Consider the following 12050-nt stretch of genomic DNA (forward strand, 5'->3'; position numbering starts at 1 on the left):
CATTGTCCACTCCCTTATTGTAGGGTCATGGTTCACATCTTCCAATCAACTTGAAAGATGTGATTTACTTCCGGTTTCTTTCTCCCGGGCTATCCTTATGCTCCTCCCTCTTTCCTAGTTGCTGGTTTAACTATATATATACCAGACAGTTCTGCACATTGTCAAAGCAAGAATATACAGTATTTGCAGCGTTGACATCAGTCTGAACACTTGCATTTTTAAATTCTAACCCAGGGTTAAGGCTAAACGTATTGTGTGCACCCACCCTTTAAATCAAGGGGTCCCCAACCCCTGGGCCGTGGCTCAGTACCGGCCCGTGGGCCGTTTGGAACCGGTCCGTGGAAATGACAGGTGAGTGCATGCCCACAGCTCCATTTGTACAAGCAGCGGGCACACATGCCTAGATGTCATATGTACACATGTCCCTAGATTTCATTTTTTTGTTTTGTTTTCAAACAGAAGATGAGCAGGCCAACTGCAATGCATGAAAAACAAAGAGTAGATAAAATTCTTACCTTTTCTCTGTTCCAGGCGGTGTAGGTGGGGCGCTTCATGAGCAAGTATACCAAACTCGCTAGCAACAGGCACAACATTGCTGCCAGACTCACAAAGCGCCACATGTAGCTGTAGATTTTCCACGGCCGCCAGCCCAGCATGTTTTCTATGTCATCCAAGAACCTGCAGGAAGAGAAACATAAAGGCAAAAGTAGTAGATAGCTGGATGGCGGAAACAAGATTGTTTGCACAAAGGTTACACAAAAATTACGATTAAACCCTACCTACCTGTGCTGGTCAGAGTATATAGCCATCTGGTCAGAGCATATAGACACTACCTTTCTTCAACTTCCCAAGACACAAACAAACTGGAAACAGGCAGAGATAGGAGGAAAGGTAAGAGAATTACCTGTCAGCTCCATAGATCCAGGCTATGGCAAAAGCTTCGCCAGCTACAACAATAAGCAGGGGCAAAGTGGCTGAATAGTCATCAAACATAGTCATGGCTATTCCAACAAGCGGGACTGGCCTAGGGCAATTTTTAAGAGGGGGTTTTTAGAGGGGTTTTTAATCATATTTTAATCAGACAATTTAAATATTTCATTTTAATTAATTTTAATTTTGTAATTGTTATTGGTGTTTTTAATCGATTGTCAGCCGCCCTGAGTCCGCAAGGAGAAGGGCGGGATATAAATTCGAATAATAATAAAATAAATAAATAAATAAAATAGTTGCCTGAGACCTGAACAAAAACCAAGCCCAGCAAGAATCCAATCATACAGCACACGACTGTAGGGAGAGAAACAGAAAACACACTGGCATGAATGGATACCAGTCAGAACTTCTGACTGGTATTACACTTCTGACTGGTATTACATTAAGCTATTACACTTAATGAGAAATACCATCAATATTTTTATTTGGCATCACCAGCATGATCAGAGGACTAACAGAGGCCTCTGAGTGCCAATAAGCAGCATAAGATATAGGTGGCAGCATTTTTAAAAATAGGAGATGCCATCTCGATCACAGCTAAGAGTAATGTAGGAATGTAACCATTATTTTAATGGCCTATCACAGGGGTCCCCAAGCCCTGGTCTGTGGACTGGTACTGGGCCGCTGCATGCCAGCAACCGGTCCGCACAAACAAGCAAAGCCCCATCCATGAGATGCAGGCAGCACACAAAACCAAGCACTCTCCGGTCCATGGAAAAACCTTTCTCCGTGGAACTGGTCCCTGGTGCCCAAAAGGTTGGGGACCTCTGGCCTATCAGATATCTACAGCCAGTATATCTCCATCAGGGTCCCTGCTTCAAACAGAGATGTGAGCAAAATGCAAGCTGGCTGAGCTCAGCTACTTTGCTGCACTCTTCTGCAGCTGTGTCTTTGCTATTACAGCACAATGGCAGAAGAACTACAGTCCAAAAGAGCTATGGGACCTGGATGAGGTTGACATTTAGGAACAACATGCAGTTGCTTGTTTGTTTAGGCCCAGGTGTGGGACAGTTGCTGGTGCTATAAGCCGGAATGGAGAAGACCCTTTGAGATCTCTTGCCCAAGACCCACAAAACATGGAACCAGTCCATATGGAACTGGAGGCCAGACTAGGAGCTCCACAATTGTGTACAGACAATCCTTAACTTACATTTGTTTAGCAACTATTTGAAGTTACAACAGCTTTGAAAAAAAGTGTCTTATGACCGATCCTTGCACTTACGACCATGGTAGCGTCCCCACAGTCATATAATTCAAATTTGGGTACTTGGCAACCAGCATGCATTGATGATGGCTGCGGTGTCCCACGGCCACATGATCACCATTTGCGACCTTCCTACCCACCTTCTGACTAGCAAAGTCAGATCTGCTTAACAACTGTGTGATTCACTGAACAACTGCAGTGATTTGCTTAACAAATAGTGGGAAAAAAGATCATAAAATTGGGTACGACTCACAAGGAGTGCCTTGCTTAACAACAGAAATTCTGATCCCAAATATGGTCATAACCTGAGGATTACCTGTATGTTAACATTGGAAAAAGCCCAAAATGATGTTCTTTCTCCTGAAATGTTTTAAAGGGAAAATTCCAATTTCATGGATTTAATATGAAATATACTTGAAGCGTTTGCTGTAAAAGGAACAATGCTTTGTTCTTTGCTTCATTGTGATGGGGAATTTGCATGTCACCTTTTGTTCCTTCAATAACAGGTATCTGCGTGGGTATGGATGCGCCAACCTTCCCTGGTGTCTTGCAGAGCAGAGCACCAGATTGATTTTAAAATGCATTCATTCTCCTCTGCACTTTGACGTTGGGAAGCAGTAGCATCCAAATTCTGACCTGGCCATCTGAAGTGGCCCCATCAACAATCAACACCATTGGCATCCCATTTTAAATGCAGCCTCTTCTTCCTGGAATCTGAAATCCTATCACAGTGATGGCGAACCTTTTAGATACCAAGTGCCCAAAAACCGCCCTGCCTGCCCCCGCTCCACCCGCTCTGCCCCCCACCCCGCCCGCCTGCAGGGCCATCTACCGCCTCCACGGCCCACCGCAGATCGCGCAGGCGGCCCTGCAGCGCCATGGCAGCCACGCCCTCCACCTGCACCCCACAGCATCATCTGCGCATGACGGGGCACGAGGGCAGAGTCTTATCCCTGCTGCCCAGTACCATGTCCTTGGCTGCACTGCTCCATGAGGGTCGTGCCCGGGGGTGACTCTCCTCCAGGGGAGCTGCTGGTGAGGAGGGGGCCGTGGGGGGAGGCGGGGCTGGGGCGACGGCACGCGTGCCCACAGAGACGGCTCTGCGTGCCACCTCTGGCACGCATGCCATAGGTTCGCCACCACTGTCCTATCACTTTATTTTGCAGAATATTTTAAATCCTACCACCTGTTTAGCGGCCCATATTCTGCAGAGTCCAAAGCACTGCAATTTAAAATCCCAGCCCTTGTGGCATATATTAATGCAGCCATGAGTTCTGGTCTTTCCCCAGGTGAAGAAAGAAAGGCTGCCCCTTTCTGGTACCTGTGAAGAGCGTCCGCCGACAGTGGAGACTGTGGAAGTTGTCCAGTAAAGGTGTGATGATTCCTTGCATGTTCCCTAACATGGTGCTTAGCCCTAAATTGAGCAACATAAAAAAGAACAGTATAGACCCGAAAGGGGATGTTGGAAACAGGGTCATAGCTTCTGTGAAGGTGATGAAGGCCAGGCCTGTCCCTTCCACACCCTGAGGGAGAAAGAGAGAAAAATATTGACAATAGGAGCTGTAGCAAATGTCAAATTTAAAGCAGATGGAAAACTTTTAATAGTCGTTCCCCAAATCCTGATGATGATGTTACCTAGTTTGGTAACTAAACGTTCAGAAACTATATTGAAACAAGCTTGGAGAGCAAACCACTGCCAGAGTCTTCCCCAATCTGGATCTCTTCCAGATGTGAGGACTTCAACTTTAAGACTTCCTCAGCCAGCATTCCCCTAGTTCAGAGGTAGGCAACCTTGGCTCTTTTATGACTCGTGGACTTCAACTCCCAGAATTCCTCAGCCAGCATGGCTCAGTTTGGAAACCTCTCCCTTTCCCCTCAGCATGGCTGACTCAGGAATTCTGGGAGTTGAAGTCCACGAGTCATAAAAGAGCCAAGGTTGCCTACCCCTGCCCTAGTTACACATCCAGAAACCCAATAGGGCAGGGGTCTTCAAACTTGGCCCTTTTATGATTTGTGGACTTCAACTCCCATGCCTGGCTGAGGAATTCTGGGAGCTGAAGTCCACAAGTCATAAAAGGGCCAAGTTTGAAGACCCCTGCCCTATTGGGTGTCTGTGGAATTCTGGGAGTTGAACTCCACAGATCTTAAAGTTGCTAAGATTGAGAAACACTGTACTAAACCGAAAGGTTATGTTTTAACTGGCAAGTCATAATATATGCAGGGCCATGTCTGTTCAATAGCTTGATTTCTTTTTATCCCAAATGCAGCTGTTGCTTCTTGGGATTGATTTCAGCCCATGACTGGGTCCACACACATCATTCTAATCCAGGGGTGTCAAACTGCCGGCCCACGGGCCGGATGCATCATGTGGAAGCCGCACCCACCCCATTGCCGGCAATGGCAAAACCGGCCCGATACGTTGTGCGACATCACATGACGTCGCCAGTTTGACATGCCTGTTCTAATCCATAACCTTGCTATTTTGGTTTTGGTGAACTCAGCCACTGGGTTTTATAGATCCTCGTTAATGATTTGGCGTGCTCTTGAATGATCTATAGTTAGCTGGATTTGTGAATCCAGCCCTTGCCTATCCATTCACCTTATTCATTTCATCTTCTACACGACAGTCACCAACTTTCCACTCCTGCAATTGCTTCTTTGTTTCATTCCATTCATCCTGATACCAATTGCTGTATTGAGCAGGTGAAAATTCAGACAAGTTTGCAGGAAGTACAGCTGAAAGGGGACCATTCTTCACTAGCTCAGTCAAAAGATTTGCATTTCTGCCAAACAAAACATATAGCACATGTAGAAAGATTAGAAAACATCTGAACTCCCAAACAGAACATAAAAACCTGAACTCAGCGACCTGGAAGATATTAGACAAAGGTTGGGCAACCAAGGCTTGGAGGCAACATTGGAATTTCAAGAATAAGTTGGGTGACAATACTGGAGTTTGAGGTCCAACACATCTGGAGGGTTCCAGGTAGAGTTTAAACTGTTGTAAGTTAATTGGTAGTGGAGTGGTTAAAATACAGTATTGCAGGCTAAATCTGCCCATAGCCAGGAGTTCGATCCTGACTGGCTCAAGGTTGACTCAGCCTTACATCCTTCCGAGGTTGGTAAAATGAGGATCGAGATTGTTGGGAGCAATATGCTGACTCCATAAACTGCTTAGAGAGGGCTGTAAAGCACTATGGAGCGGTAATGTATATACAGTAAGTCTAAGTCAGGGATCTTCAAACTTGGCCCTTTTATGACTTGTGGACTTCAACTCCCAGAATTCCTAAGCCAGGCACGCTGGCTGAGGAATTCTGGGAGTTGAAGTCCACAAGTCATAAAAGGGTCAAGTTTGAAGACCCCTTGTTTAAGTGCTATTGCTATTTTTATGACCATATGCTTACATACAATAAACAATTAATATACACCAATGTGTTTTATGAACTAGTCATTGACTCTATTAAGGAATGTCCAATAAGGAATGAAAAAGTATGGTTAGAAGTAACCATAATAATAATAATCTGCCAGGCTATCTCACCTCCTTTACATGGATGATCTGAAGCTGTATGGAAAAACACCATCTGAAATAGAATTGCTGCTCAACAGTTTGCATAAAGTGCCAAGATGGTGCAATGGAGTTTGGACTGAACAAATGCGTCACTCTTACCATCAACAAGGAAAAATAGTGAAAAATGAAATAATCAAGAAGCTCTATGGAAATAACACCAAGAGTCTGGATGAAGACCACTACATCTGGTTATCCTTCAAGCTGATACCATCAAGCACATTGGAGTCAAGAAGAAGGTTAGACATGAATACATCACGAGAGTGAAGAAAATCTTAAAGTCCAAATCCAGTGGAGAAAATACCATCAAGACAATCAACACCTGGGCAACTCCAGTCATTAGATACACAGCTATAATAATGGATTGGACTCAAGCAGAAATAAAAGTTCTGGCTAGGAAGAATAATAACAATGAATCATGCCCTTCATCCTAACAGTCATGTTGACTACTTTGCTAGGAGCAATTGTCACCAGACAACTGAAGAGAAAAAGGCAAGAGTATTTGAAGGACAGTGAAAAGATACATTGAAGCTAGTACACCATGAAGGTTTGCTGAATACTAAAGATCAAACTGGCCTATAAGAAAGACCAGATGAAGAATAGAAAAGAGACTTTAAAAGGCAAAGTATTACATGGACAGTAGACAAAAAACACAGGAGGCAAAGGAGATAACAAGACCTGGCAATGACTAAGAGCAGGAAAGTTGAAGAAACGGGCAGAGAGGCTAATTCTAGCTATACAAGATCAAGCCTGAAGAACACATGCATACAAAACCAGAATTGAGAAGACAGCAACAGACAGCAAGTGCTGCCTCTGCAAAGAAGCTGAAGAAACAGTAAGCAACCTAGTTAGCTGCTGCAAGATTGCACAGACTGATTGCAAACAATGGCATGACAAAGTAGCAATGATAGTGCATTGGAGTATCTGCAAGAAATATTATTTGCCTGCAAACAAGAACTGGTGGGACCCCAAAATAGACAATGTAATAGAAAATGAAGAAGCTAAAGTACTCTGGGACTTTTGAATTCAACCAGAAAAGAAGGTTGGGTGTACTCCAGATGTAACAATTGTTGATAAGAATGGCAAAAAAGTCTGAAGAGTGGACATGGCAGAAACTGGAGGCAGAACAGAACAGAAAGAACTGGGGGAAAATCATAAAATACAAAGATCTGGAAATAAAAGTAGAATGACTGGCAAAAGGAAGCAAAGATAGTACCAATAGTGATAGGCACCTTGGGTGCAATCCCAAAACATCTTGAGCAGTGCTTGAACACCACTGGAATTAAAAAAATCCATCAGTCAATTGCAAAAAAACAGCTTTACTCAAAACAGCTTGTATCTTATATCCTGCAACAATACCTTTTTAACAGCATCAAATACCATCTGCCTATCCCAATTCCTTGGGAAGTTTCAATAGGTGGATAAAAGTGCCAAATGTGGTCTAAACATCTGGTTGACTGTGCAATGAACCATAATAATAATGATGATAATAACAACAATAATGATAACAATAATAACAACCACCCAATTATTCCCAGGCATAACTGGGAATAATACCTAATAATATCCAGGCATCTCAAACTGTGAAATGCCCTGCCTCCCTCATAAGCCGCATGAAGGGGACAAATTCAGTCAAGTCATTTTAACTGCAAGATAGGTAGGTGCCACGAGAAGGAGGGATGGCTGAAAGATGCTGATGACAGATTTTTCTTGGAGCAAAGAATGAGACTGGTACAGGTGCAGCCAGGTGGCCCAGCCAACCTAGGACCTACCTTTTGCTGTTACATCCCCCTTCAGTACTTGAAAAGGGGTATCATATCCCCACTCAGTCCTTTCTTGTAGGACTTACTGTTTGATCTCTACCGCTCCATAGTGCTTTACAGCCCTCTCTAAGCGGTTTAGAGTCAGCATATTGCTCCCAACAATCTGGGTCCTCATTTTACCGACCTCGGAAAGATGGAAGGCTGAATCAACCTTGAGTCAGTCAGCATTGAACTCCTGGCAGTCAGCAGAATTAGCCTGCAATGCTGCATTCTAACCACTGCGCCACCAGGGCTCTTGATCATGCTTGTTGCCCTTTTACCAACAGTTTGATGGACACTAACCTTACAACACACTTGTGTGCCAACACATTGGCTCGGAAACCCAGCACGGCAAAAACCACCAGTGTGGCCAGCACCGAGGTAAGGAAATTGATGCCAGACACAAGCAACCCATCAATGTGGCAGTTGTTATGCTGAGGATTGTAGCTGGAGTAAGCAATGATGGTGCTGAAGCCCAGACCCAGGGCAAAGAACACCTGAGTGGCAGCCTGACACCAGACCTGCATATCTCCCCAAATGGACAGCTTGGGGGTGGAGAAAGATAAGAAATTGTAAGAAAGGGACAAAAGGCATCATTTCACGTTTCTGCACCTCTGGCCCTCCTAGATCTTTTCTCATTTGCTGAAAGGCGTAAAAGCTCAAGATGCTTTGGTGACCTCACGATTGCACTACTGCAGTGCATTCTACACAGGATTGTCCTTGAAGGCTATTTGGAAGCTACAGATAGTCCAGAATGTGGCAGCATGGACAGGCCCATGTAATACCTCTGCTTTGTGAGGTGCACTACAAGCAAGTAGGCCTCTGAATGCAATTCTGAATGGAGTTCAAGGTGCTGGTTATCATTTATAAAATCCTATAGGGCAGATGGCTGGGGAATTCTGAGAGTTGAAGGCCACGCATCTTCAAGGTGCCAAGGTTGAGAAACACTGCTCTAAGGGATAGGGACTGGATCTTTGAGGGATTACCTATTTCTTATAGTTTCTGCCCATTCCATACAGCCTGACAGAGCCAGCATACTCCAAGTCCCATCAATTAAACAATGTCATTTGATGGGATCCATCTCTGACATGAGACCTGCGCTATAGAATACCATCCCAACCTAGGTTTATTTGACCACCACCTTGGAACTGTTTAAGTGAACCTTTAAAGGTCCTCAGGTCTTAGGTTAGAATGGGTGTTGAATCCCTTGGGGGATGTTTTCTTATTCAATTAATTTTAATTTTTTCTGGACTTCCTTTCGTTTTTCTGTATAGCAATGGCACTGAAAAAAGTGACTTACAACTAGTCTTTGCTGCTGCAACCGGTATGTATTTACAGCAGTTCTAGAAGTCATGTGATCACCATTTGCAACCTTCACAGCTGACTTCTGACAAGCAATATCAACGGGAAAGCCAACTGACTTAAGGATTCCGTGATTCCCTTAACACAGAGCTCCCCAACCTTTCCGGCTTGGCAGCCTGGAAGGGAGGAGCATGCGCAAATGGGCTGCTGGCGCCCATGCAAACAGGCCACTAGCGCCTCCACGCATGCGCAAATGGGGCCACTAGCGCCTGCTACTGGTGAGTGGGGGACCTCGCCAGCTATTCCCGCAGCCCAGTGGCCAATAGGCCACAGCCTGGTACTGGGCCACGGACCATAAGCCAATCACAACTGCAGTGATTGGCTTAACAGCTGTGGCAACAAAAATTATAAAATCAAGTGTGACTCACTTAACAACTACTTTGCTAAACAACAGAAACTGTGGTCCCAATTATGAATGTAAATTGAGGACTACCAATGTTTTAAAATCAGGATGGAGCCCAAAGCGGGAGTCTCTTACCTTAGGGGTGAACATGATCCTGATTCCATCAGCTGCCCCTTCTAGCAGCAAAGCACGTACAAGGAAGCACAAGAGAACCACATAAGGGAACAGTGAGCTGAAATACAAAACCTGGGATGGAGGGAAGATATGATGGAAATGAATATAAAAATCAAGGCATGCTGAGAATCCCACTGGCAGAAGTTATTGGTACACAAGGGGAACATTTGTCTTTCATGTTTCTGTAGCTTCTTTCCCACAAATGTATTTATTAAACTTACTAGCTGTACCTGGCCACGCGTTGCTGTGGCTCAGTCTGGTTAAATGGAAAAGAAAGAAAAGAGAAAGCGCACGTTTGTAATATGTTTAATTTCACAATGCTTGTGGGTATACAATATTTTTGTTGTTCCATTGTCTGTGCAGATATAGAGATTGTCTGGTTTGCCGACTCTAGAACACGCAACATATAATTGTCCATGTGAGAAGCAATCCGTGTCTAGATGTAAACCGCACAATTTTAAAGATTGGCCCTGAGCTTTGTTGATGGTGATTGCAAGTGCCAATCGAATTGGGAATTGCAATCTCTTAAATTGAAATGGCATATCCGTTGGAATCATAGGAATGCGAGGAATGAGGACATCTTCACCTTTGAAAGGTCCTGTCAAGATTGTTGCTTCTATGACGTTGCTCATTAATTTTTTTACTGCAAGCCAGTTTTACTGCAAGATGGCGCTGTTTTTCAAAAAAAGCATGTTTTTACCTGTCACAGGTGTGACATCTATATAATAGTAGGTATATAAAAACACGCGTGTATTCGAATGCAACGTTGTGTCAAAATTTCAAAGCAATCGGTGAAGAACTTTCGGAGATTTTAAATTTTGAACAAACGAACATTTACATTTTTATTTATATAGATTTAGCTGCCCAACGTATACACAGTGACTCTGGGCAGTGTACGTTAAAAATCCACACTTAAAATGCACAATTCCCCTCATTCAGTCTATAATCCAAATTATTTGCTTCCCTTGTTCTGCCTCCTCTTCCCCAACTCCCATTGTCCCTGAAATCCCAAAGTATATGCAAATTTCCTCAGCCCAAAGATCAACTAGTGGAGATGAAAGTTTGGTCCACCATATCTGGAGGCTGCTAGGCTGAGGAAAAGAAGACAACTATATGCAAGGTAATGGTTGAGATGTCCATTACAGGTGGTCCTCGACTTACACTATCATTTAGAGACCATTTCAAATTACAACAGACCTCCCCAGGGATACCTAGCCTGGATTTGAAGTACTGATCCCCCCCCCCTCTGATAATCATGTGGTCATATATTGCATGCTCAGCAACTGGTCCACTTTACAGCAGTTTGCAGTGTCTTGAGATCATATAATCATGATTTACAGCTTTTTTGCTGGAAACCAGCATTTACTTCCAGTTTTCAGCAAAAAAAACCACCCATTGCGAACCACGGATTCCCTTCATGACCACTGCGTTGACTTAACGAACACTTAACTGCCACAAATCAAATAGTAAAATCAGGCCTGGTCACATGGTGACCCAGTTAACCATGGCTTATGGTCATAATTCTGGGCTGAATTACAGTTGTAAATTGAGGCTGACCTGTATGAAGTCTCTGACAGAATATCTTTGTGTAAAGGCAGAAGAGTGGACGCAACCCACCTTGCCTGATGATTGAATGCCTTTGATCATGGCAAGACAAACCAGCACCCAAGCGGCAAAGAGGCAGCCAGCAAGGGCTGGGTCAAGACCCCCACTCTCCTCTATGGAGTTGGTAATGTGCAAGGCCTTTCGGTTCCAGAAATAGACAGTGGGAGAACTGTCCGTGCATTCAGATTCTGTGACTGGAGAGAAAGGGAGGAAGAGAAAGAGAGAGAAAAAGAAAAAGAGAGAGAGAGTGTGTTAGGGTTAGGGGAAATGACCAGCTTTTCCTTTTCCAATGATGATGTAATAACAAAAACAGGACATTTATTTTGGAATATTGTGGATAAAGTTTATGTTTGTCGAGTACATCTAAAATATATTGATTTCCAGAATGCCTCTCACCCAAATGGATGAGGTTTTTTCTCATTTCATGGCAGTTCCATGTTATTTTAGAACTGCAAAGATTACAAAACTGATTTTAGCACAGTACAGCAAATATGAGCAAAGGGCAGGTTTATTTGCACAGCCATTTTTTCTTTCACTAACTCTGGCCAACCAAATATATTAACGCAGAAGCATTTTCAGAAAAGACCATGAGTGTTTTTCCACTCTGAGGCTTGTATCCTCCAGTCTTCAGTTCCAGCACTAACTGTTTTCTCTTGAAATGTACTATAATTTGATGCATTCAAATGTATTTTCCCAAACTGCAGGCATAGAGTGTCTTTCTGCATTCATAAAGTCTAAATTTCATATTATAATCTATCTCTTGATAGTAAGTAGGGTTGGGAAAGATTCTTCTCTGGAAATCTGCAAAATGTAAGGACCCACCCCACTTTGCATCTTAAGAAGACAGAACTCCTGGAATATTTCTCCCAACAGGCATCTTTATTAAGAGAAAGCTGGACGTAGGCGTTCTAAACAGGACTTGGGGTTGAAAGCTTGCAACTCAAGATTTTAAAAGGGTCCCCCCTTTAGCCACCCCCATCACCCCCTTCTCCCAGAGACAGTCTC

At 43.8% G+C, this 12050-nt stretch overlaps 1 protein-coding gene across 1 annotated transcript in view; it reads right to left on the minus strand.

Annotated features, from left to right (window-relative positions):
- The window catches only part of LOC107297377 (sodium-dependent neutral amino acid transporter B(0)AT2-like), a gene marked incomplete at its 3' end in the record, with an annotated part of 26703 nt that overhangs the window by 4617 nt on the left and 10036 nt on the right, over nt 1-12050 (minus strand). Inside the window, exons 4-11 of the mRNA XM_029286300.1 lie at nt 11058-11239; nt 9402-9512; nt 7865-8106; nt 4794-4977; nt 3516-3717; nt 1216-1284; nt 905-995; nt 516-678 (exon numbers count right to left, since the gene is read on the minus strand). Of these exons, the coding sequence (XP_029142133.1) occupies nt 516-678; nt 905-995; nt 1216-1284; nt 3516-3717; nt 4794-4977; nt 7865-8106; nt 9402-9512; nt 11058-11239 (1244 nt within the window). The remainder of the gene's footprint in view (nt 1-515; nt 679-904; nt 996-1215; nt 1285-3515; nt 3718-4793; nt 4978-7864; nt 8107-9401; nt 9513-11057; nt 11240-12050) is intronic.

Source organism: Protobothrops mucrosquamatus, unplaced genomic scaffold (genome assembly GCF_001527695.2).
Source record: "Protobothrops mucrosquamatus isolate PMUCROS unplaced genomic scaffold, P.Mucros_1.0 scaffold3269, whole genome shotgun sequence".
NCBI classification, from domain to species: Eukaryota; Metazoa; Chordata; class Lepidosauria; order Squamata; family Viperidae; genus Protobothrops; species Protobothrops mucrosquamatus.